We start from the raw sequence: 27,846 nt of genomic DNA, 5'->3' as shown, positions 1-27,846 counted from the left end.
CATTACCTCCAGGCATCTACTCTACTTAATGAAATCTTAGAATCAAGTCACAGAGTTGGAAGGGATCCTTAAGGTCTTCGCACTAAGAATCTTTGGACTGCAAGGGGTGCCTGAAAGGGCATGCAGACCAACCCCAAATCCATAACAGTATTACAGCTTTCCATAACTTGAAACTAATGAACAAGCAAACAAAATGCTATTCCACCCAGCCGGTATAAAAATCTAGAGCAATAACAGACATGTTTAAATAAAACAAAGCAAATTGGGATCACAATAACTCCTGTAAGACTAAATATAGTGTTAAATTGTGACTGACTGACAAATGAATTAGCAGGGACTTTTCCAGTGTAGTACGATCACAGCTCCTTTCTCCTTATTAGGTGATCTTTACAATTGAGATTGGGCCTCAGGAGAATAATGTAGCATTTGGGGAGAAAGATACAACCCAGGAGACCAGCCCCAGAGGCCAAGATGGAGAAGACCTCCACGGCCACCATGGACTTCCCCTTGGTGCTCAGATAGGTGGGCACAAAGGAGACCCAAACGCTGCAAAACACCAGCATGCTGAAGGTGATAAACTTGGCTTCATTAAAGCTGTCCGGCAGTTTTCTAGCTGGAAAGGCCACTGTGAAGCTGATGAGAGCCAGGAAACCCATGTAACCCAGGACAGTGTAAAACATGGTGGCTGAGCCTTCATTACATTCCACTATCACCTCTTTGGCCAGGGAATGGTAGTCCAAGTTTGGGAATGGGGGAGAGGTCAGCAGCCAGACAGCACAGATCACAGCTTGGATGAGGGGACAGGCCAGGACAATGGCATTTGTCAGTTGTCTCCCCAAGAGTTTTCTGGCCATGTTTCCTGGCTTGGTGGCCATGAAGGCCAGAACCACCATGACAGTTTTTGCAAACACAGAAGAAACAGCAACTGAGAAGAAGATGCCAAAAGCAGCTTGTCGGAGAAGACAAGTGACTTTCCCAGGTCGTCCGATGAACAGGAAGGAGCAGAGGAAGCAGAGCAGGAGGGAGATGAGGAGAACGTAGGTGAGGTCTCGGTTGTTGGCTTTGACGATTGGTGTGTCACGGTGTTTAATGAAGATTGCCAGCACCAGAGATGTGATCAGAGAGAGGAAAAGAGCCAGAGAGACTAAAATGAACCCCACTGTCTCTTGATAGGAAAGAAATTGGATCTTCTTATAAATACATTGGTCTTGGTTCCTGTTTGGGTGCTGATCTTCTGGGCATGGGTCACAGCGATCTGCATCTGGAATGAGCAAGAACTATTGAAACATCCCAAACATGACAGAGATGTTCTTTCTTTGTGGGCCAGTTCAGCCCACAAAGAAGGAGATGGAAATATCCATTATTTAGCTTCCTGAACTCCGAAGCATATAACGATGGTTTGACTACTATCTAAGTTTCAGCAACTTATTTCATAAGTCTACAGATGGAAAAGGTACAAAATACTTTTTAAAAACATAACTACCTACTGTACCAGACTTACATTTGCTATTACACAAGGAGGAAAAGTCCAAATTCTGTAACCAGGAATGAAAATTGAGTAACTGTAAGAACTGAACCATGATCTTTAACCTGCAGCTCCTTCTGAATGAGCAAATATATAAAGGGATTCCTATCTTTCACTTCCTTCAGATTATGGTCAGTCCTTTTGAGATGTATTGGTGAGGAGGTTGGAGAACAGGTTAGAGAAAGAACTATAGAAAAAAATCTGTTTGACATGCTTCAGTTGTTACAAGGATGTTCAGCCACCTGCCCTGATCAGCGTTCTATCCAAAAGGCTTCAGATCTGATGTGAAAACAACCATTTTAGAAAACGATGCATGGCAGTTATTATTTTATTACTAGTGTAAAGCCCATGTCACCACAGGCGCTAGTAGTCTGAGAATGACTAGATGAAATATGTTTGGCCGTTTTGCCTTGCAACTGGAACAACTTTCAGGAGGCATTTCCTTCTTCCCCTCCCTCTATCCTCTCTCAGCTTTCCAATTATGTCCCGCAGCAGCTTCCCTTCAATGAGCACCCCAATAATATGACCTCTTCCCACTACATTAAAGCAAGCCTCCCCCACCTCCCTCCCTCTCAGTCACCTAGACAATTAGCCTCCCTCCTTCCAGTAAGAACCCCCTCCCATTACATAAAAGCATAGGCAGACCCACCCCTCCTCTGTTGCAGGGAAAGAGGGTCATTTTTCAGACCCAAGAAGCCCCACCCCCACCTTCACCTGGGCCTGAAAAATGAAAGGTGAGTTGGGGCAGAGAAGAAAAAACAGCACCTTTCTCTCACCTGCCCTGAGCTAGAGCCATCCAATATGGTGCCAGCCTTGCACTCCGCCCACTCTGCCATGTCACCTCACCCACTACCTCCCTGTCAGGTTTCCCTTTTTGCCCCTGCTGTAAACTTCAGAACCCAAATCAAAACACAGACAAGAGGCTTCTATCCACAGCTCTTTAAACCTTTTCCTTCAATGGGTCGTACAGATGCAAATTGTCAGTAACTCACAGTCTACAAAGGCAATGCCTTCAGGGAGTTCAAAGGGAAACTATGAAGGTTGAAAGTTGCCCACCATTTGAGAAAAGGCGGTGGGAGTGGATATCTCCCTCTATCTTGTGAAGTCTCTACACGTAACTGTTCCCACCGAGCAGATCGCCTAAGCTCCACCCTGCCATCTTTCTCTTGGCTCTGTGTCTGCATCTGGAGTCTAAGAATTCAGGCTCTCCAAGCCCCACCTCTCCCTGTTCGCTATCTCTCACAGGAGTGTATGAAGAGAATCCCTCTCCGTCCAGCTGGACTATTGAAACCTGAGGAGTCTGTCTCTCCCTGTCTGGAAGAATCTGGGAAAGTTCCTCCCCCACGTTTTGTGGGTCCTCTTCAGAACTGGAGCTACTCTGCCACTGCCTATGCTCAGAGGCACCCCTGACACTCCCCCCCTCACATGTACACACGCACACACACAAATACTCAAACCCCACCCATGCACAGGGCATTAGGGGAGCAGCAGCAGCAGCAGCCACTTGCTCTCTGATTCATTCCATTCCAAACAATACAATCTGATGGGGGGAGCATGGCTGTTGCCCCTAGCAACTGCCCCAAAGCCTAGCAGCATTCCCTGAAGCCTGCCTGTGAAACAAAATGAATAAAAATAAACAGAAAGAGAAAGAAGGAAAGCGAGGCGATGCAGGTAGTGGAGGTCAAAAACATGTGCTGTCAGATCAGGCACTGTTTGGCACATTCTTTTTAAAAAGATCATTTAGTATTTCTTTAAGTTTCAGGATAAAAAATGTGATGTTAGATCAGGTTCTCTTTGGTGCAGAGAAAATAAACCAGCACTGAACTGTAGAGCACTAGGAGGCCGTTTGGTACAGAGCAAATAAACATACTGTTTTGCTATTAAAGCTCGAGCTTTGAACTTTTTTGAAGTTTCAATATTTTCTGCACATCTACACTGCTCAAGCTTCAGTGCTTTGTTTTGTTTTTAATGAGCTAAATCAGTCAGTACATTGTGGTAAGCGTTACACTTATGTATTCTTATATACATTTAAAATGAAGATTTCTACAAGGAACTGAATACTTTGCAAGCAAATAAACAACAGGAGTATGGAATGGAATTTACAGAAAACTATCCCATAGGGGAAATGGCAGACTCTTCTCCTTCTCTATGATCTTCCCTTTGTCTCCACTCCACTCTGAACTCCAGTATGTTCTCTACATTTATTTGGCTCTCAATGTTTGAGGTACCTGTCCAGTTAGAAATCGTCCCTTCTGGACAAAGATCACATCTATAGCAGCAAACCACCTTGCCTTCTGGAATTTTTTTCTGGTGCCCTGGAGAGCACCTTTCCACACACCTCGCAAAGGGCATCTTCTAAAAGAGAAAAGACAAACACTTGAGGATTTCCACAGGACAACACGTACACTAAATGTAGATACTCAAGAGAGTTCCCCAAGACATGATAGGATGGATAGGAGTTCCAGATCAGGAGGGCCAAATATGTTCTGGATGTCTGCAGATTACTTAGAACCATCATAACAGAAGCTCACATAGGAGACAGAAATCGTAACACTGGAAGCAGCTGTTTCCTTATGAGGTGAAAGAGCCCCCCCACACACACACAAATCCCTGCCTCCTCCCATCACATCAGGGAGACCAGCCTGGGCCATTTGCTTGCATAGATTGCATTTTACCACCATATAACAACACCCTCCCTAGACTCAAAAGCCCTTTGGTCTCATCTCAAAAGACAACTCTTGTTTCCAAAGAAAACTACAACATGAACTTCAATTCCACCTCTATAGGCCACACAATTGCGTCAGAGTGAATTGCAAAGTCTTGGCCTGAGGGAGCCCCTAAGTCCACTCCTCCAACTTTCACAGGAGCAAAAGATCCATTTGGGAAGAAGATCCAGTTCAGGATATCATATCTCTTGTCATTTTCAGTGAATGAGACTTCATGTCCAGCACTGTTGTTAAACTGGACATTTCTCAATGAGGTGAGAATCTAAAATGGAAGAGAGAAGCAATGGTGAATGAGTTCTGCTGTCTTCTTACAGAATGTGACTGCCATCAAGTTAGGAGACCATTGCTTTCAGTACTGCGTTGTTTAGTTTAATACTTATAGTTCATCTTCTTTGGGCACTAACTGTTCGAATATGCTTGCCCAATAGTCTGGGCATTTTTGTTGGTGTCTTCTTGCTGTAACCCTCTATCATATCTTTGAGTGGGAGCTGGAGAGAATTTGCTCATAGCAACAGCAACAAAGGGACCAATATCTAAGTGTTTTCAGCTGCCTGTCAGGAAGGAACATTGGGCAGGGGGAGGTGCCTGCTGTCTGCTTCTGAGGTTTGGTGGGGAACCACTATTGCTCGCAGACTAGAACTATGTATTTTGGAGAGAGACCAACCTAATTCCTCCCCCCTCAATATCCATACTTGTAAATATGTAATTACTACCGAAGCACTGTAAGTCTCCTCTACTCCTTACTCACTTACTAATGCTATTAATTACTAATGAATCCCTTCCACGGAATGTCTTTCTTTGGAGATTTAGAATGGACTTACAGCCTTTTCCCAGGCTCAACCTTTGCTTCCAGGATCAGACCACTGAGAAATAACCAAGGAACCTTTTATAAGATGGCCAAGCCTGAAGGAGGACATTACCTGCCATGGCTGAATATTCAGAAGCCTCGTGCCTTTCCCTGTCATTGCACTTTTGGATCGAGATACTGCGTGTAATGCGTGCACCACGGAATTGACGGCATTGTAGATGCTGTAGCTGCGACTGGACATCCTCATTTCAAACAGGGAGGCTGGCAACTCCTCCAGTTTCTCCTTCCCAGTACATTTCCGGTATCCCCATTGAAAGGTTTGGCCTGTTTCCAGAAAATTACAGCCAAACGCCCTTTCCCACCAAAAACGGAGAAAGATGTCTCCTTGTGGTTGAAGTGGATCTAAAGCCTGGAGAAAATGCCTGAACTCTGGCACCGCCCTTCTGTGGACGCTGAAGTGCAAAGCACCATGGATGGTTTTTAGATCTTGCCCACTCAAAGGGGATCCTGTCACAGCAGTTTCCCAGTGGGAGGTCATGATCCAAACCTTCCTAAATGGGGTCTTGGTCTTTTCTTCATGAATACCCAACAGCACTGTTAATTGTATTATAACACTGGAGTCCCCAAAGACAATCATCACTTGGGGCTCAAACCAAGAACTGGGAATAGATCCACTTTCTACTCGAAGCAGATGTGATGGGTCCATTGACTTGAACATTTCTATGATGGCCACACAGATGTCCTTCCGCTTGAGCATTGGTGTCAGTGTCTGGATGAAATTTTCACCACTCTCATCACTGTGAACAACCAGCCCAATCCAGTTCCAATGGAAATGCAGGAGCAGCTGGACTAAACCCACATACTGAGCAATTTCATTGGGATCAATCTGGAAGAAGGAAGGAAATACCCTTTTCTCTCCCTGAAGAGGTTCGATCAAGCCATAACCGAGCTGAAGGAAGGAATTTCCTGTTTGTCTGTTGCAAGAGAATTCTGTCACATTTTAAAGACTAGCACATTTTTATGGAATACCATTACCTGGGACTACTACAGCTGAGTTCAGATCCAAGAAGTGCTACCAGGAAGGAAGACATCCATTTTTTAAAAAATAGGTATCTAAATATAAGCTGTAGTTCTGTGATTACTCCTCCTGTGTTGATATTACCCCCAAAAGTCAGGTCTGCTCTGCAGATAACCCTGACACAGTTTCTAACCATTGCAATGAATATGTGTATGGGTTTACATTCAAGAAATTTGACCCTTTGTAAGCATTTGGGGGGTTTCTATCTTTAGGGCCCCTCCTCAAAGGCAGTATAGATATCTCAGTACATAAAAGACTGACAAACTGAATATTGTTGCAGGAAGGGCTTCCCCCAATCCCAGAGAGGTAGGTGCATTAGTCGATTGCAGGAAGAAGAACAAGTCTTTAAATTGTCACAAGACTCCTTGTTGTTTCTCTCAATCCCAAAACCATTTTTACATAACAGACCCATTGCTAGCTAGGATTAGTCAGGCAACAGCTACCTAAGATTCTGGGCTACCTCCGAGGTTATAGTGTGGCAGTTTGGAAGGTCCTTTACTTCTGCCATCCAGAAGCAAGACAACACACCCACCACATGAGCAAATCTATTTTCATAGATTGGCCTGTCTTTATTAGTAATCTTGAGCTCTGTAGGTCCCCCACATCTATTCCAGAATGTATCCCCTTACCTGTGGGATCTTGAAGATGCTCATTAAGGATGCGATCTCCCTTGAGGATTTGGAGTCGAGACCCCCAACAACGGAGAGCAGCTTATCCTGCCTGTCACATTTATAGTTGGGAAGTGTTCGCCCCCGAGTGGAAAGCAGAGAGACACTGTTCTCATGCATCACACTGACAATGTCCATGTGCTGATAGATCCTGAAGCCAAGCGTTGTGTTGGGAAGGAGATTTGGATCCTTGTTTAGTTCATTGATGGTGAACACCAAGGCCAGGAAGTGCTGGTAGTTGTTGATTATAGTCCTGCAATGATGAGAGTGACAATGGGAGGTGGGTGAGGATCCCAGGAGAGTGGATGAGAAGTGGAGGGTTCTCCATGTGTCTCAACCCTCTTTGAACAAAGACAAAACCTTCTAGACCTTCGACATGAAGGATTTATGGACAAATTTAGATTTTTCTATTGACACGCAGAGACACCACGTAATTTTGCAAGCTGCATTTCATAGAAACATCTGAAGAGCCCTGCTGGAATAGACCAACATTATCCATCTAGCTCAACATCTTGTTCCTGATTTTGGTCAGCCAAGATGCTTCCTGGGACCCCCACAAGAGGAAGGTGAAGGTAACAGTCCTCCTCTCTTCTTCTTCTTCCCCAGACATCAGGCTTGCGGGATCTGTTTCATTTTTTTACAAGCACCCTGAGATCCCCCAACCAGAGCCTGCACTTTGAATTAAAGACATGCACTTTGAATTAAAATATTCTGAGCTCAGGCATTTGTTTTGAGTACTACAACTGAATAGAGCCCACAAGACTTGTAATTTACTTAGCAATGCACCATTTTCCAAGACGCTATGTATCTTTTAGTGTTAGTGTGGTTTAACAAGTAAATTCCCAAGCTGTTTGTTATGTTGGATGTAACTAGAAAAAAAAGTTAACTTAGCTAAGCTAATTCTTATGGCTTGTTTACTTAGATACCTATGTTAGAATCTATCACTCAAGTTTACAGTAGAGAAAGGTGCAGCAAGAGAAATCTAGAGTTGCAAGTTGCCACTGGATGTCATATTTTCCTATTTTATATAACACAATATATGCCCCTTATTTTGGAACATCATTGCAGACCATAATAGTTATGCCATAAATCTATTCCCTATTTTACTTCAGCATAACTCAGCTTTCCTAAGCAACCCTTTTCTGCACTTGTTTTCTCCAAAAAAACCATGGGCCATTAGGGACAATCCACCTCAGTGTTAGTCACAACTAAGCCCATTGAACTGAGTTGGATGGTCCCAAGTGAGTTCAATGGAACTTACTGCAAAAGTCATTCTTCACTTTTTTGGGTAATTTGGAATGGATCTGCTGCATCTGTGCTTAATATAAATGATTAACCTAATAATAGAATGAGAAGAACTGAGAAGACTGAGTCTACTAGGACTTACTACTTAAAATCATTTGTGTTTCAGAACCCTGCTTAAGCACAAGAGACTTTAACTATCTACGTGGAACATTTTTAGAATCATCATCATCTGTTGGTACTTTTAGAGAGAGTGCTACAACTGAAGTATCAGTAGCTAGGGATGTTGGAGAAATCCACAATGGAACCAAATGAGTTCAGATTTTCATGAATCCAACCTGTGGATTCTGCAGTGGACTGCTGGCTTTCCCCCTATCAGACCGATTCCAAGGACTTGGGGACTGATTTTCTAATTTTCCCAAATTTTGCACACATTTTGTCATAGAAAAATATGCAGAATTAAAAAAAAAACACCTGGCCAAAAATTGGGATTTCCCCCATAGGCTAAAGCATGAAAATGTGCTTTTGCAGGAATTTGTGCATTTCTGCATGTGTGAAATTGTGTAACTGTGCAATTGCACATTTACGCAAATGCAAATTTGTGCAAATTCACAAACAAAAAATCCAATTTCCATTGATGGACAGATGATGGAATGAAAGGTGCCTGACAATCCATGAAGCATGGAACAGATTTTACACTGTCCATAGATCCTTATCAGTGGCAAGCAGAAGACTGCAATCATTCAGCAAAACTACCACCATGGATACTTTTGTAGTAAGGACCAGCAAATACCAGCAAGACACCATAGGTAAAAAAAATTGCTCAGCTTATTTCTGCTACAAATTCTCCTTTTTGCATCGTTAAATTTAAATACTGCATTGATATGTTGGAGTCCTTGCAACCAGGTTACACTCCACTTGGTAGAGAAGAAATCGGTGGAAGGTTGCTAGATACAGTGTAGGTGTAGGAATTGGAGCCATATGCAAGAAATACTGAGAGGAAATTTGCCAGTTTAAGCTTTGATCGATGGAGCAAGGTCCACAACAATCCAGTAATATGTGCTTATGTTACAACAGAAGATGGGGTTACATATCTTTCAGAAATAATAGATACACTGGGAAATGCCCACCCAGGAGAATTTTTAAAAGAAATAGCAGTGAAAGCTGTAATAAACTCTGAAGAAAATTTCAAGTATTCTGTGTGCAGTTTTGACATAGACCATGCTGCAAATGTCACAAAGTTGAGAGGATACTTGGAAGAAGGAACAGAAGGAACCACCTTAATAACACATAGCTGCAGTGTTCCATTCAAGACATGTTTTAGCCAAAAACGTAAGTACTCCAGGAATAAAAGAAAGTGTTGAAATTGCAAAATACTTCCATAACAATCATTTTGCTTCAGCTTCACTGAAGAGAACAAGAGGATCCAAACTAATCCTCCCTGAAGATGTTTGATGGAATTCTGTGGCTGATTGCTTTGAACAATTTATTAAGAACTAGCCCATTCTCATAAAAACCTGTGAAGAAAACCATGATAAAGTAGATGGAAGCATCTCATCCAAAGTATCTAACACTGGATTAAAGAGGAACAGAGAGTACTTGCTCTGTATACTGATACCTGCATCCATAGCCTTAGAAAAACTTCAGAGAGACCATTGCTGAATTGCTGATGCTGTTGAAATTTGGAAGCTGCTTCAAGAAACACTGAAGAAAGCAATACCTAACCAGAAAGTTCAATTTCAGGCAATAATAAAGAGGCAGAAGGATCGAGCACAACACTTCATTTTCTTGCAAACGTTCTCAACCCCAGATATAAAGGTAGATGACTAATGTCTGAAGAATATAATGTTGCTATGGCATAGGCATCTCAAAAACCTCCTCTGTTATGCCAGTCATTATAAATTTCAGGACTGGGGAGGAGTCATTTAATCATGACATGTTTACTGATGAGATTTTGAACAAAGTCACTCCCCTGAATTGGTGGAAATGATTGGCCAGACACTTTGAACCAGAGTTCTTCCAGTTGGCAAGCCAACTTTTCTCAGCAGCAGCTTCCTCTGCAGGCATCGAGAGAATATTTTTATTTTTTGGCATTGTTCACTCAGCGAAGAAATCGACTGAGAGGTGAACAAGCAGGAAAACTCGTATTTCAGTTTCAGTCCATGAATAAAAATGACAGTGTAAGTGGGAAGACGATATGTAACCGTGAAAATTTAAAGGACAGTGCTGCACATGTAGTGTGATGACTTTGTTAGAATTAATAAAAGCTGATTTTTTTAAAAAAATGTTCAAACAGTTATCAGCTGGCAACTCAGGAGACTCCTGCAATGGGAAACCTTTATGCAAGATTTTAAAAATAGAAATAATATACCCCTGCTGCATCTCCAGCTTGACCCAACACAGGTAATATGTACAATTCCCTAAATTATTAAAAACCAAGTTATCTAAAAACTTACACCAAGTGTACCCTCCTTCCTAGTAAAATGCTGCATTGAGTTATAAATTAACACATTTTAGTAATCTGACTGGCACCATTGTTTAGGAAATATCTGAAGAACTGTAAGGGACACACTTGATTTAAGTCAAGGTTTTCTGTAGGTGACTTAAATCATGATTTAAATCGATCCACCCAGCACAACTGGTAGCCACTGCAGATCACCTAGAGATCTGCCAGTATATCCTAATCTGTCTTCCTCAGCTGTGTTGTAGATGAAGTCTCCTTGGGGCAGAAACGGGGGACGTTTCAGTTATGACAAGCTTCTGAGACTCATATATCAAGTCAGGAAATTTTGAACCTTAACATCATTGCTGATGCATATCCGTGGAAGGCGCCTTCTGATTTTATTGCAATGTGGACAAACATCTATCCCAAATCACTCTTGTGGAAACTTACACCGGAATAGTTAAGAACTCTGATGTGGCTAAACTACGAAAGTCTTCTGACTTTGTATAATAATAACTCCCAAGCGGTAAATTCCCACCAACAGTGAGGTCTCCTGGCTTGTAAAAGTCTCTTTGCAGGACATATGGCCAGGTCAAGAGGCAGTTGGTCCTTTGCACCTTTTGGGTGGCCTGCGGCAGAAGCCAAAATAGTAAAAGCAACCAAATCATCAGTGGCACAAAGACATCTCCCTCCTAGGTCGGCAAGAAAAGTGCTGACTTCAGAAGCCGCAGCACTGCAATTAGATCAGCAAGAAATGAACAGACGCCAAGTGATCAGACACTACCCCAGCCCCACACAGAAGGGCTCAGCACATTTTCTCCAGGATTTCTTTGTTATTGATTTCCTGGATGGACATCCATGGGGGATTCCTCAAGAATTACTGTCATTTTTATAATTCCTGGCTAGAGAAATAACCACAGCCCCCAAATTCTGGGCTGCCCTCACACCTCTGAGGGAGAAAAACAGGGTTGTATCACTCTTTGCTTCTCTGTGGGCCGGTTGTCAAGTTCTGCCCTTTCTCCTGTGCAAATCTGATGGAGTCCAGGCTTGGGCCAATGCTGGGCTGGGAAAGTGCACCTGCTTATAGCAGTGCAGAGCTGGGCAATAACACATTGTCTGTCTGCAGTTATAACATACAGCAGGGACTAAGGACCTATTAGAATGGTCCACCCAGAGAAACCAATGGAATCTTAGGGATTCCTGAATGCTTTGAGGGAGTTTTTGCTTGGGGAAGTCTCACTTTCGTGCCCAGGCATCCTCTCTGGCACTGTGGCTCTCAGATGGCTCCCTGGATTTCAAGAGAGCTTCATGCTATGAGGCAGCCTGGACAATGGCTAGAGCTCAAGTTGTCTGAGTATCAGAACAAAGGCGACCGAGCAGAGGTGAGAGCACATTATCACGCCAACCATGTGGCGGTGATGGCATGTTGCTCAGACTGAGGTGACAGCTCTGAAGGGGAGGCATTCTAGATGTTGGATAATACGAACAACTCCGCATGCTTCCAGACACTAGGGGGTGATAGAGAATATATTGCATCAACAGCTGCTTGTCTTGCTCATTCCTTGCTGTCTGATCACTTCTTTTTTCCTGCTCCTTCCTCTTCCTCTTCCTTCTTCCTCCTTCTCCTCTGCCTCTGCAACAAGGGTCATGTGGTCTCTCTGGAAAGGGAGCAAGTATCCATATTTCATGCTTTCGCTTACCCACCATTAAGGCGTGCTTGCAGTTCAACACTGTTAGATAGCCTTCTCTGACAATGTGTATAAAAGCACTAATAAATTAAGCCAATCTGAACTTCTTCTAAACTGGCTCTAGCCTGCGTTTCTTGCCTCCTGTACCAAGTGTTGTGCTGCCACGCTTTTTCTATATAACACAACTCTGATGTAAGTCATACCAGACATTCCAAAAATAGAGCCTGGTGGCAGGGACTGGCCCTCATGAGGTCAGCTGACAGAATGCTCGGCCAACTATGTTTCCTGCTTTGAAGCCTGTCCCATTGACATCAGTGGGGCTTCCTCACAAGTAAATGTGCTCAGGAAAGCAGCCTTAGGGTGTTGGGGACAGAGCAGGAGGCAGGTAAAAAAGCAGGTCGCAGTGGTGAGGGGGAGGGGGAGCAACTCCAGGGGGTTCTTCTCTGTGGGCCCCTGCTGGATTGTGGGTCCTTGCCAGTTTCCCCACGATGCTGACCCTCAGTGCCAGCTGAGCACTGCACTGCACACACACAAACACACCAGAGGTCCAGTTGGACAGCTCCTTGCATTACCGATCATCAGGCAACGGGTGATGGGGTCAGTAGGCAAGATCTGGGGCTAACCAGGCTGGGGGCTGGGGGGCTGACCATGCTCACTGCTTCATCCAATTAATTCCTATTTGTTTAAATGTTTAAAAACATTTTAAAGTCGGGAGGCAGGTGGCTGGGCCCATACATGGAAACAGATGCCCATTTTTAAAATTTGTTTCTTTCCTGCAGCAAAAAGGCGCTTGTTCCCAATAAAAGTGCTTTTAGCATCAGGGTAGCAAAGCAGACTTCAATTAACACATCTGATCATGACGATGATATAATTTATATACATGTTTAAAAACTGGAACTGCACATGCTCAAAGCATTTATCATAGAATCAGAGAATAGTAGGGTTGGAAGGGGCCTACAAGGCCATCGAGTCCAACCCCCTGCTCAGTGCAGGAAACCAAGTCAGAGCATCCCCGACAGATGGCTGTCCATCCTCGTCTTGACCGCCTCCAGTGTGGGAGAGCCCACCACCTCCCCAGGGAATTGGTTCCATTATCGTATTGCTCTTACAGTCAGGAAGTTTTTCCTGATGTTCAGCCGGAATCTGGCTTCCTGTCACTTTGTTAGATAAAAAGTCCTTGCTTTCGCTTTAGAAGAAAAGAATGCCAGGCAGGCAGCAGTGGATCCAACACTATTTTATTGAACGTTTTGCAAAACGGGTGCAGAGCAGTCTGGACCCCGAGACACGTGTGCAAAAGCCCTTTATATCATATCGCTTCTATTGTTCTTACCAGTAACCAATGAAACAGTTAGTAATTCGGCTCACTAAGTCAATATCCAATAAACAGTCACTATCAGCTTACCAAGCTGTTAGTCATGAGCGTGTCAGTATGATTCCCTTTTTGCTCCGCCTATATTTTCCTGCCACTCGGGCTCTTACATAACTTGAGACGCCAACGGTTATGGAGTCTCCTTTTTTCTAACAACTTGAGCCCATTATTCCATGTCCTGCACTCTGGGATGATCAAGAAGAGATCCCGGCCTTCCTCTCTGTGACAACCTTTCAAGTACTTGAAGAGTGCTATCATATCACCCCCAAGACTTCTCTTCTGAAGGCTAGACATGCCCAGTTCTTTCAGTCTCTCCTCATAGGGCTTTGTTTCCAGTCCCTTGATCATCTTTGTTGCCCTCCTCTGAACCCTCTCCAGTTTGTCTGCATCCTTCTTCAAGTGTGGTGCCCAGAACTGGACACAGTACTCCAGATGAGGCCTAACCAGTGCTGAGTAGAGGGGAAATAGTACTTCCTGGGATTTGGAAACTATGCTTCTATGAATGCAGCCCAAAAGAGCAGTGGCCTTTTTTGCAGCCACATCCCACTGTTGGCTCATCTTCAGCTTGTGATCAACAACGATTCCAAGATCCTTCTCGCTTGTAGTGTGGTTGAGCCACGTATCCCCCATCTTGTAACTGTGCATTTGGTTTCTATGATTCTAGCCCCATTCCCCTAAGAGCCAATCATTTTGTGGTTTCCTGGACCCTTTCTCCATAACAACAGAAGGAGAAGTGAATGAAGGAGTACCAGATTTTTAAAAGGAATCAGTTTTGCTGCACTTTGGTCCATGCAGGGCTCCACAAGCAGGTTCCCCACACCAGTAAAAATTGCTTCACAGAACATACTTCCAGGTGGGGGTGGGGGTTGGAGTGAATATCAACTGACTGGCAGGGGCTGCTCAACCAATAAGAGAGGCTCCCCCCCCCCAGCTCTCCCACCCTTCTCCTTTCTCCTGCATGAAGCTCCAGATGCACCTGCATTTCAGGAACAAACCTCATTGAGCACAATGGGAGTTGTTTCTGTGTAGACACACATGCTTGTTCTGAGAAAGGGGGGAACATAGGGATGAGAAACCAGCCCCCTTTCTAACCCGATGCTGCACAGGATCTCTATAATGAAGGTGTGAAGTAGTTACATCCTAAGGCAATAAACCAAACAATGGAGAATCAGATCATGCTCAAGATCATGCTTTACAGCCTTTAGGAACGTCGTGCATTAAACTGTGCCATTTCAGTTGAGGGGGATCTCTGTAAATTCTGATGTGGGCATTCAAGGGACAAGCCTCATTGAGCACAAAGGGAATTCCTTCTGAGGAGACACTAATTGGTTTGTGCAGGGATGGGGAAACACACAGGAAACACCCCTTGAGCGGGGTCACGGTGAAAGGCACACCCCTGGGCAGGACTAGAATAGAATAATAGAATCATAGGGTTGGAAGGGGCCCACAAGACCATCGAGTCCAGCCCCCTGCTCAATGCAGGAAGCCTGATTCCCTGGCAGTCTCCCATCCAAGTACTAACCAGGGCTGATCCTGCCTGAGGTCAATGTGGGAGTTTGGGCCCACAGCAACTATATCGTGGAGAACCTAACTTAAGGAAAATAACTGGACTTTAAGCAGGCTCAGGACATCCAGTTTTTCCCTGATAAGCTCTGGGGTGGCTGCAGGAGGGCCACAATGTCATATTTCCCGAATGACCTCCAAATGCAGCCAGTTTGGAGTAAATTGCTCATGGAGACACCCCCCTCGATGTTGCACATTTTCCTCCCAGTAGTATTTTCTCAGTAGTATTTCCCCCATCCCTTTTGTTCTTTGCCCCGCTTTCTACTGGAATGCACCCCACCCCCCCAGTGAGAGCTTCTCTGAAACTGAATTTGGCCCTTGGGGAAAAAAAGAGGTTCCCAGCTCTGCTCTGACATATCAGGGTTGTAGGAGGAGTTGGGAAGCATGGAGTGGCAGTTGGGGAGGAAGGGAATGTGAGTTGTGTGCTTTGGAGCAGATGAAATGCCCAAGGCCATGTAAAGAGGGACCCTCATAAGTCCCAGGTCTAAAATGACCTGGCAGAATCACGGCTAGCCAGGTGGGGCGACAGAGTTTAACTGCAGAGAAGCAGGTTGACACAAAAGAGGTGTGTGTGGGGGGAAGCTTTTGATTTGTTTCAAGTGGTTAGGATAAATAAACAAACAAATAAATAAATAAATAGATTTCAATTTCTTCAGCAACATGCTTTAAATAAAATGATGTAAAACATTTGGCTTTGCGTGCACTTAAGCAGACAAAGCTACTTCCAGGATGGTTGTATATCAGATAAAGGGTTGGACTGTCTCTCTCATCTGTTGGACTTTGGCAGAGAAAGTCTGCTTCAGGAAGTGGTAGATTCTCCTTTGCTGGAAGTGTTTAAGCAGAGGCTGGTTGGCCACCTGTCAGGGATGTTGTTCCTGTGACCTGCATTGCAGAGCCTGCATTGGGCAGGGGGTTGGACTAGATGACATCCAAAGTTTCTCCTGAGTCTTTGATTCTATAATCTTTAGAGAGCTAGGAAGACAGACATTTGGACCAAGGGCACAGAGATCTTTCACGTAGGATTAGAGCTGGTTCCGTCCTACAAATAACCCATGGCTAATGGGTTAGCCAGAGTTTATCCATAAAACCCTCCTCCAAGGTTTGCCAGGAGGACGTTTCTGAACAGCTTAACTTTGTGATCATTCATCCAGCTCCCCACTACAGACCAGTTAGATAAAAAATTGGGATAGACAGATATATTGCAATTGAGTAAGCAGGAAAGACACAAAAGTGTTAGATTCCCTGTTCCCTTTTCCTTACTAGATGATCCCTGCTGTTGAGGTTGGGTCTCAGCACAATAATGTAGCTTTTGGGGAGAAAGATGCAACCCAAGAGACCAGCACCAGAAGCCAAGATAGAGAAGACCTCCACTGCCACCATGGATTTCCCCTTGGTGCTCAGATAGGTGGGCACAAAGGAAATCCAAACACTGCAAAACTCCAATGTGCTGAAGGTGATAAACTTGGCTTCATTAAAGCTGTCGGGCAGTTTCCTTGCAAGGAAAGCTACCATGAAGCTGACAAGGGCCAGGAAGCCCATATATCCCAAGACAGTGTAAAACATGGTGGCTGAGCCTTCATTGCACTCCACTATTATCTCTCCAGCCAGGGAATGGAAGTCCAAGTTTGGGAATGGAGGCGAGGTCGCCAGCCAGACTGCACAGATCATAGTTTGAATGAGAGGACAGGCCAGGACAATGGAGTTTGTCAGTTGTCTCCCCAAGAGTTTTCTGGCCACGTTTCCTGGCTTGGTGGCCATGAACGCCAGAACAACCATGACAGTTTTTGCCAAAATTGAAGAAATGGCAACAGAGAAGGTGATGCTGAAAGCAGCTTGTCTGAGAAGACAGGTGGCCTTTGTGGGTCGCCCAATGAAGAGGAAGGAGCAGAGGAAGCAGAACAGGAGGGAGAGGAGGAGGACGTAGGTGAGCTCTCGGTTGTTGGCTTTGACGATTGGTGTGTCACGGTGTTTAATGAAGATTGCCAGCACTAGAGAGGTGACCAGAGAAAGGAAAAGGGCTAGAGAAACTAAAATGGAGCCCAGCGTCTCTTGAAAGGAAAGGAAGTGGATCTTCTTGGGGATACACTGGTCTTGGTTCTTGTTTGGGTGTTGATGTTCTGGGCACAGGGTACAGAGAGCTGCATCTGGAATGAAGAACAGCTACTGAAGCATCTCAGACATGACACAGATGTTCTTTTTGTGGGAGGCAGTAAAGCCCTTAAAGAAGGGGAGGAAACGATCTATTATCTAACCTATTTTACCACTTCGATTATTTTCTGTTTACGTTTCTGCAATCATAAGCCAGTGTCAGAAAAGGAATAAATGCCCCCTTCCCCATGATTGCCCTTTGTATCAGACATGTTCAGTATTCTGCAAGGAATATGTAACTAGAAATGAAAACCAGGGGACTGAATTGAACCACAATCTGTTACCTGCAGTGCTGTCTGAATGGACAAACTGTTTTTTAAAAAAACATGTGTTATTTTCTTAAGATTACACACCATCCTCTGAGGTGATGCGTTTGTGCAGAGGCTTTGGAACAGTTTTCAGAAATCAATAGAGAAAAAAAGGGCAATTTTGACATTGGGAAAACATGCTCCAATTGTTATGGGGAAGACTGTCCACCTGCCCAACTTCTGGAAATTGTGAATACTTTGCAAACCAGTTAACCACAGGTATGCAATTCAAATTTTACAGAAAAACTATTCCTTGGGGATATGGCAGACACTTCTCCTTGTGAATAATCTTCCCCTTGTACTGGTGCCTCTCTTGTCCCAGTATGTTCTGCACTTTTATATGGCTCTTAAGGTTTGAGGCACCTGTTGAGTTAGAAATTGTCCCTTCTGGACAACGGTCACATCTGTAGCAGCAAACCGGCTTCCCCTCTGGAACTTTTCTCTGGTGCCCTGGAGAGCACCTCTCCACACACCTGGCAAAGGGTCTCTTCTAAAAAGGAAAAGACACTTGAGGATATCCAGTAACAGAAATCACACTAAAAAGGTTTACTCAACAGAGATTCCCACTACATGATGCATAGTTTCGCTAATTTAGGAGGGGCAAATAGTTCTGGATTTCTGCAGGTTTCTTTGAACCATTTTAAAAGAGGCTCAGATGTTGGAAATTGGAATGTTTGAAGCTGCTATATCCTGATCACATCAAAGGGATGCTTCCCCTCCCCCTCCAATCACATCCAGGAGTCCACCCCACTCACTTTCCCCCTCCTTACCTCTCTCTGCACTGAGAAAGCAGCCTGGTCCTGCAACTCTGTATGATCTGGGTGGCACCTTCCTGCCATGATCCTGTCCCAGTTGGGCTGTGTGGCTGATCTAAAATATATTCTAAACAGGAACATTGGTGGCTGCCTTCTACTGAGTCAGAACCTTGGTCCACCTAGCCCAGTATTGTCTGCACTGACTGGCAGCATATCTCCAGGGTTTCAGGCATGGGACCCATTTCCAGCCCTACCTGGATATGCTGGGGAATGAATCTGGGACAGTTGCATGGAAAATAGTTCATTACCACTGGAGAATAACTCCTCGACTGGAATCAGTATTACTTTGGTCTCATCTAGGAAGGCATCTTCTGTTTGCAAGGGACAGAACTGCAACATTCCTTAGTTCTCTCATGACCCTCTTCAGGCCCATTGGCATGTACCTTTTATTTTCAAAACCAAGAGCACATTTGTAACACAATCATTTCAGCCTGTGGTCATTTAATTCTTTTCTCACCTCCCCCCTTTGACTTCCTACTTTTCTTTCAACCCATTTGGATTCCCTCCTGCATCTTCCTTCCATTCCTCATTTCTCCCCCCCCCACATTCCTACTGCCACTTCAAAGGGGTTGAGGGGGTAACAACGGTGCCCTATTGCTGACCCCTGCCCTAGAACTTTCACTTCAGCCCCACCTCTGACGGCCACATGATCGCATCAGCGTGAACGGTGAAGTCTTGGCCTGCGGGACCCCCTGAATTCACTCCTCCAACTTTCAGAGGAGTAAAAGATCCATTTGGGAAGAAGATCCAGTTCAGGATATCATATCTCTCATGATATTCCATGGAAGAGACTTCATCTCCAGCACTGTTGTTAAACCGGACCTTTGTCAAAGGGGCAAGAATCTGAAATAGAAGAGAGGCTTAGAAAATGGCATAATTGTAAGTTCTTGCATCTTCTAAAACATTGTGCCCCCATTAACTTAGGAGACTTCTTTTTTCTGTACTCTACTGTTTAGTTGAATACTCAAGATTCATGTTCTTTGGGTTCTATCTGCACCAATGTGCTTGTCCAGTGGTTTACATTCTTTTGGCTGGTGCCTACTTGATGCAACACCCTCATATCCTTGAGTGGGAGTGGAGGTAGTTTGCTCTTACCAGTGAAGAGATCAACATCTAAGGGTCTTCAGTTGGCTGTCCAGAAGAAACATGATGTGGGGGAAGTTGCCTTCTGTTTGCTTCTGTGTGTTGGTGGGGGACCATTACTGCTTTGTAGACTAGAATTATGGGTTTATGGTAGAGGCTTCCTCCCTCCTCATTACCCACAGTTGCAAGTACATAATTGTTACAGAAGAACTCAAAGTCTCTGCTACACTCGACTCACTTCCTAATGCTCTTCAAGGGAAAAGAAATGTATCACAAAATATCCCTGGGCAATGTCTTTCTTACAAAGAAGGCAGGGACCTAACAGAAGCAGATGAGATTAAGAAGAGGTGGCAAGAATACACAGAAGAACTATACAGGAAAGATCTGAATGTCCCTGATAGCCATGATAGTGCGCTCACTGAACTTGAGCCGGACATCCTAGAGAGTGAAGTCAAGTGGGCCTTAGGAAGCATTAGTAACAACAAAGCTAGCGGAGATGACAGTATTCCAGCTGAGCTATTTAAAATCCTAAAAGATGATGCTGTTAAAGTGCTGCATTCAATATGCCAACAAATCTGGAACACTCAACAGTGGCCACAAGACTGGAAAAGGTCAGTTTACATTCCAATTCCAAAGAAGGGCAACGCCAAAGAGTGTTCAAACTACCGCACAATTGCGCTCATTTCACATGCCAGCAAGGTGATGCTCAAAATCCTACAAGCTAGGCTTCAGCAGTATGCGAACCGAGAACTACCGGAAGTACAAGCTGGGTTTCGAAGAGGCAGAGGAACTAGAGATCAAATCGCCAACATTCGCTGCATCATGGAGAAAGCAAGAGAATTCCAGAAAAACGTCTATTTCTGCTTCATTGACTACGCTAAAGCCTTTGATTGTGTGGATCACAACAAACTGTGGCAAATTCTTAAAGTGATGGGAGTACCAGACCACCTTACCTGTCTCCTGAGAAACCTGTACGAGGGTCAAGAAGCAACAGTAAGAACCAGACATGGAACAACCGAGTGGTTGAAAATTGGGAAAGGAGTACGACAAGGCTGCATATTGTCGCCCTGCTTATTTAACTTATATGCAGAGTACATCATGAGAAATGCCGGGTTGGATGAATCAGAGGTCGGAATTAAGATTGCTGGGAGAATTATCAACAACCTCCGATATGCAGACGATACCACCCTAATGGCAGAAAGCGAAGAGGATCTCAAGAGCCTCTTGTTGAGGGTGAAAGAGGAGAGTGCAAAAGCTGGTTTGAAACTCAACATTAAAAAAACGAAGATCATGGCATCTGGCCCCATCACTTCCTGGCATATAGAAGGGGAAGAAATGGAAGCAGTGACAGATTTTACTTTCTTGGGCTCCAAGATCACTGCAGACGGTGACTGTAGCCATGAAATTAAAAGACACTTGCTCCTTGGGAGGAAAGCTATGGCAAACCTAGACAGCATAGTAAGAAGCAGAGACATCACCTTGCCGACAAAGGTCCGTCTAATCAAAGCTATGGCTGTACCAGTAGTAACGTATGGCTGTGAGAGCTGGACTATAAGGAAGGCTGAGCGCCGAAGAATTGATGCTTTCGAACTGTGGTGCTGGAGAAGACTCTTACGAGTCCCCTGGACTGCAAGGAGGTCAAATCAGTCCATCCTAAAGGAAATCAACCCTGAGTGCTCCTTGGAAGGACAGATAATGAAGCTGAAGCTCCAATATTTTGGCCACCTAATGCGAAGAGAAAACTCCCTGGAAAAGACCCTGATGCTGGGAAAGACTGAAGGCCAAAGGAGAAGGGGACGGCAGAGGATGAGATGGCTAGATAGCATCACGGATGCAATGAATATGAACTTGAGCACGCTCCGGGAGAGAGCGCAGGACAGGAAGGCCTGGCGTGCTATGGTCCATGGGGTCACGAAGAGTTGGACACGACTGAACAACAACAACAACAATGTCTTTCTTAGCATCTTTAGAACGGACTGATAGCAGCCCTTCTCCATGGATCATCCTTTGCTTCCAGGATCAGACCATTGAGAAACCACTGCGGCACATTTTATAAGATTCCTGGATATGAAGGAGGACATTACCTGCCATGGCTGAGTATTCAGATGACCCTTGCTTTTCCCCATCATGCCAGGTTTGGGTCCAGATACGGCATGTAGTGCATTTGCCATGGAATAAACACCATTGTAGATGCTGTAGCTGTGACTGGACATGCTCATTTCAAACATGGAGTCTGGTACATTCTCTAGCTTCTCCTTCCCAGTACACTTTCTCATTCCCCTTGGAGAGGTTTGACCTGATTTCAGAAACTGACAGTTAAACGTCGTTTCCCACCAGAAACGGAGAAAGATGTCTCCTTGAGGTCGGAATGGATTTAAAGCCCAGAGGAACTGCTTGAATTCTGGCACATCCCTTCTGTGGACTCTGAAGTGCAAAGCACCATGGATGGTTTTCAGAAGTCGCTCAGCCATGGGGAATTCTGTCACAGCAATTTCCCAAAGGGATGTCATAATCCAAACCTTCCTAAATGAGGTCTTGGTCCTTACATTATGAAAAGCCAACAACACTATTAATTGTGCTATAACACTGGAGTCCCCAAAGACAATAATCACTTGGGGCTCAAACCAAGAACTAGGAATAGATCCACTTTCCACTTGAAGGTCATGGAGAGGGTTCAATGGGTTGAACATTTCGATGACGGCCACACAAATGTCATTTTGCTTGAACATTGGTGTCAGTGTCCAGATGAAATTTTCACCACTGTCATCCTCAGGAGCAATTAGTCCAATCCAGTTCCAGTGGAAATGCAGGAGCAGCTGGACTAAGCCCACATACTGAGCCATTTCATTGGGATCAATCCGGTAAAAGGAAGGAAATACACATTTCTCTTGCTGAACATGGTCAAAAAAGCCATAACCAAACTGAAGGAAGGAGTTTTCTATTAGTCTGTTGCAGGCAAATATTGTGACACTATAAAGACTACCACATATTATGGTATCAACTATCATGGACGACTACCTTGGCAGTTGACACAATCACTCCCAAGCGCCCTCTCCCTCTGAGCAGAGCCTGGGCAGCTCCTTGGTATACACCTTAGCTGAGGGCAATGAAGCAAGAGGGGAGATGGCTAGACCGCAGGTGGAGGAAAACTCATGCCAAGACCAACCAAACACAGTTTAGAGCTCATTGTTGAGCCTACTCTGTGGAGGTGAGGGTGGCAAAGAGAGTGTTCTTTCCCACCACCATTGCATCTTCTCTGTGTGGTCCACTGGAGCTTTTCCAAGCGATTCATGGCCTGTTACAAACTGGGCATGGGAAAGAAATGGGAACCCTTCGTAACACACTGTGATGAGTTTGCATAGCATTTTGAATATAAAATTGCTCAAATTCATTATGAATTCAACACCACAATTAATGCAGAATTAATTAGTAATTAATTAATTACTAATTAGTAGAAGTGTTCAGAGCACTGTCTGGTCCAGTTTTATTGAATGAGTTTCAGTTGTTGAGGCTCGAGGATGTGGACAAGGTGCTTGGCCAAGTCTGGTTGACCACCTGTGTGCTCGACCCGTGCCCTTAATGGCTTATTACATCAAACAAGGAGGGGATGTCCGGCTGGGTCCAGGAGGTTGCAAATTCCTCCTTGAGAGAGGGAGTGGTGCTGCTGGCCTCTTTAAAAGAGATGGTAATCAGACCACTCCTGAAAAAGCCTAAGCTGGACCTGGAGGACATTAGCAATTATAGGCCAGTGGCCGACATCCCCTTCCTGGGCAAGATGCTTGCGCGGGTGGTTGCAGGACAGCTCCAGGCACTCTTGAATGAAATGGATTATCTAGAACCATTTCAATCGGGCTTCAGGCCTGGTTTTGGAACGGAAACTGCCTTGGTCGCCCTGTGGGATGACCTCTGCCAGGAGAGGGACAGGGGGAGTGCGACCCTGGTGATTCTCCTGGACCTCTCAGCGGCTTTCGATACCATCGACCATGGTATCCTTCTTGATGGGTTGTCTGGGTTGGGAGTTGGAGGCACTGCACTGCAGTGGTTCCGCTCCTACTTGGATGGCCGACTCCAGAAGGTGGTGCTGGGGGATTATTGCTCTGTGCCATGGCAATTGTGCTGTGTGGTTCCACAGGGCTGTATTTTGTCCCCCATGCTGTTCAACATCTACCTGAAACTGCTAGGGGATCTTATCGAGAGATATCATGTCACCAGTACATGGATGACACCCAACTCCATCTCTCCTTTTCATCAAATCCAGGGGTGGCAGTGGCTGTTCTGAATCAGTGCCTGGGCACAGTAATGGACTGGATGAGGGCCAATAATCTGAGACTCAGTCCAGACGAGACGGAGGTGCTGTTAGTGGGTGGTTCGTCTGCCCGGCTAGGTGATGTTCAACCTGTTCTGGGGGCTGCACTCCCCCTGAAGGATCAGGATCATAGTTTGGGGTGCTCCTGGACCCAGAACTGTCACTTGAGGCACAGATGGACTCGGCATGGAGCACCTTTTATCAGGCTGATATACCTTTTAGGCTGATATACCAACTACACTCTTATCTGGACAGAGAGAGCCTAGCTACAGTTATCCATGCTCTGATAACCTCTCATCTGGATTACTGCAATGCATTATATGTGGGTTGCCTTTGAAAATGGTCTGGAAACTTCAGCTGGTCCAAAACAGGGCAGCAAGATTGTTAACAGGGACTGTTAACAGGGCATTTGAGTTGTCAGTTTCTGTTTTAAATCTGGTATTGCATTTCAAAATCTTTGCACTGCTGCTAGCCTCTATTTGGTTACTATTTTTATTTTTGCTGTAGTTTTAAACTTTTAAACTGTTATATTGTACTTTATGATATTGTGTTTTATGGTTCTAATCATTGTGAACCTCCCAGAGAGCTTCAGCTATTGGGCGGAATAGATATGTACTAAATAAATACATACATACATACATACTGCAGCCCGGTTCACATGCATGAAGTTCAATCCTAAGGGAAGATGTCCTTTTTAAAAATGGATATCTATACATAAAATGAAGTTCTATGATGTCTTTATGACTCTTCCACTTTGATTATCACCCCAAGAAGTCATACCTTTACATAATTTCTAACCATTGCAAAATACAACAAAAGGCCCTTGTGTCTATATTCACAAAATGTTACTCTTTGTATATTTATTTTGGGGACTTTCTGGCTTTAGGGGCCTCCCCAGATATGATTGTTTGGTCAAACTGGTTCCATGCTGTGTGGAAATGCATCACGACACACAAAATAGAAAACGTGACACAATGTTCGTAGGGCTTAATAAGAAACCCTGTACCGCTACTGCTGAATGTAGAATATGGCCATCAGGATTAGTGGCCATGGATAGTCCAATACATAAAAGACTGACAAATGTGATATTGTTTTGGGGTTTGGGTTCCCCCAATCCCCAGAGGGGTAGCTGCATTAATCGATTACAGCAAGAACAATAAGGAGGCTTGTACCCTTTTGTTTGTCTGCCAGTCTTCAAGGTGTCACAAGACTCCTTGTTATTTCTCCCAATATGAAACCTTTCCTTATGGAACAGACCTATGGCTGGCTGGGATTAGTCACACAATAGCCACCTGAGATTCCTGGCTGCCACTAAGGTTATCGTGTGGTAGGTTAGCCAAAGTCAGAAGGCCCCCAACTCCTGCCATCCAGAATCAGCGCAACACAGCCACTGCATGGGCAAATACGCATTCAGAGATTGGGGTGTCTATCTCAATGTTCCCAAGCTCTGCTGGTCCCCCACATCTCTCCCCAGAAGAATCCCCTTACCTGTGGGATCTTGTAGATGCCCATTAAGGATGCAATCTCCCTTGAGGATTGTGAGTCGAGACCCCCAATAATGGAGAGCAGCTTATCTTGCCTGTCACATTTATAATTGGGAACCCTTCGCCCCCGAGTGGAAAGCAGAGAAACACTATTCTCATGCATCACTCTGATTATGTCCATATGCTGATACATGCGGAAGCCGAGCGTTGTGTTGGGAAGGAGAGTCAGATCCTTGTTGAGCTCAGTGATGGCGAACACCAATGCCAGGAAGTGCTGGTAGTTCCTGATTATCGACCTGCAATGATGAGAGTGACGTTGTGAGGTGGGCGAGAATCCTAGTGAAACTGCCAAGAAGTGGAGGGTTAAGAATTCCATGTGGTTCAACAGACTTTGAAAAAAGACAAAACTTTCTACATGAAGGAGTCGCAAGCAAATTTAGATTTTTCTGTTGACACGCAGAGACACGGAGTCTTGCTAGATGCATTTCTTATGAACATCTGAAGAACTCTGCAGGATCAGAGATCTAATTCAGCATGTTTATAATTTATTTACGTTTACATCGATTTTCATTATTTATATTTCACCTTTCAGGATACAAATGCTTCCAAGGTGGCTTACAGGTAAAACCAACATACAATAATAAAATCACAATAAGAGTTGTTGTTTTTTTTAAAAAGTAAAGGTTTGCCAGGACCCTCTCCACAAACAAGCTCTATCAGGCTTGACAATGGCTAACCACTCTTGATTGAATCAACGAGAACAAAGGAGAACATAGTAAGAAGAACCTGAGATGAGCCCTGCTGGATCAAACCAAGGTGGCTCCATCTAGCTCAGCATCCTGTTTCTGGCTGTGGTCAGCCAAGATGCTTCCTGAGAGCCCCACAAGAAGATATGAAGGCAACAGTCAACTTTCTTCTTCCCCACCACATAACGACTCCTGTTCAGTACTAGACTGCCTCATAATGGAATCTTTATTACGGTATCGTGGTTAAGACCTGCCAATAAACGTGTCCTCCAGGAATTTTTCTGACCCTTTTTAAAGCAAATTTAACCCAGCAGCCAATCATTGCAGGCAATATTGACCTAGTTACACAAAGCTCTTGACATGGCATAAAGCAGCTTCCAACTTACATCAACTATTTATTCAGAACCATGAGGACTGGAAACTTGTTTTATTTTTTAGGAGAAGGACCTTAGTTCAGTAATAGAGCACCTCCTTTGAATGCAACTCCCAGGGTCAGTCCTTGGCATGTACAGACAACCGTGGGAGAGAGAGACCCTGTCTAACATCCTGAAGAACTGCTGTAAATACTAAGCTAGAGAGGATTGATGGTCTGAATCAATATGAGGCAGCACCCGGTGTTCCTGTTTAAAGCAGCCCTTTATTCAGAGCCATGAGGACTGGCATCTTGCTTTTGCTTTAGCCAAAGGACCAAAAGATCACCTGCTTTGCACATGGAAGCCCTCAAATTCGATCCTCGGAAGAATTTCTAGGTAGGTCAGGAATCGAAAGCCACTGCCATGCAGGAGAGATTGAACTAGATGAACTGATGGTCTGTCTCTGTAGAAGGAAGTTTTCCAGGTGGCTTCAATTTTGCTTTGCTCTCTTTCCAAAGCACCTACAGAGGAACTGCTGAGTCTAAAATATATCTTATCTGTCAAATGATATGGATGGATGGATGGATGGATGGATGGATGGATGGATGGATAGATAGATAGATAGATAGATAGATAGAGATAGATAGATAATTTTCAAAAGTTTGCTGTTTTACTTGTGAAACAGCATTGTGCACAGAAGTGGAGAAGAGCGCAAAGGTAATTAATTGAGTATAAAGGTTTCCTTTTCTTTTCCCTTCTTGGGATTTCTTCTTGGAGAGGGGAGCTAATCTGTCATTGTTGCATTTATTGTATATTTTTAGTATGTTTGAAGTCCCCCCCCCAGCTTATTCCTTGCAATAGATATACTACTGACTGACTAACTGTTCATCATTTCAGTATTTTATTATCAGAGCACTTATTCCTGGTGCTACAAAAACCACACAATTATTCCACACTACAGAATCTTGTCTGCACCCTTCAGAATGCCATGGGGATGCTGTCCATGTTTCCAAACCTTGGGTCCCCAGAACAATGCTTATGTTCCCCTGCATTTGACTATGGATGATAGGAGTTGTGGTCCAAACCACATCTGGAAATTCAAGGCTGGGAACCAGATCAGGAGTGGGAAGACTTCAAGCTTGCAGGATCAACGTCATTTTTGAATGGCACCCTGAGTTCCCCCCACTGGAGCCTGCACTTTGAATTAAAGACATTCGATATGAATTAAAATATTCTGAGCTCAGGAGTTTGTTTTGAGTACCAGAGCCCACTGGCCTTGGACACAAACCCCCACTCCTGGTTACCCCCAAGTTTTCTTCAATTCAGCTGTAGAGTTTCATGGCTATTACTCCACAATTGGGAGTCAGAAATGCTTGCTGATTCACTGCACCCAGAGATCTACCAGACCTACCAGAGACCTACCAGAGATCCAGACCTACCTTCACCACCCCTGTCGTAGATGAAGTCTGCTTGGGGCATGAATTGGGGGACAT

The 27,846-nt window shown here is 44.5% G+C and overlaps 1 protein-coding gene across 1 annotated transcript; it reads right to left on the bottom strand.

Annotated features, from left to right (window-relative positions):
• Positions 1-356: 356 nt before the first annotated feature.
• On the bottom strand, positions 357-27,846 carry LOC146333483 (vomeronasal type-2 receptor 26-like). The gene is made up of 9 exons (XM_084826356.1): positions 27,776-27,846; positions 25,350-25,550; positions 21,549-21,744; positions 19,004-19,203; positions 6,767-7,058; positions 5,172-5,978; positions 4,304-4,513; positions 3,754-3,880; positions 357-1,261 (listed from the first exon to the last, which is right to left on the bottom strand). Exons 1-9 carry the CDS (start codon positions 27,844-27,846, stop codon positions 357-359), a joined length of 3,009 nt encoding a protein of 1,002 aa, XP_084682482.1.

This window comes from Heloderma suspectum, chromosome Z (genome assembly GCF_057233095.1).
Source record: "Heloderma suspectum isolate Gila_16-S chromosome Z, 16-S_ref, whole genome shotgun sequence".
Lineage (NCBI taxonomy): Eukaryota > Metazoa > Chordata > Lepidosauria > Squamata > Helodermatidae > Heloderma > Heloderma suspectum.
The sequence above is the reverse complement of the archived record's forward strand: the minus strand, read 5'-3'. Positions and strand labels throughout refer to the sequence as shown.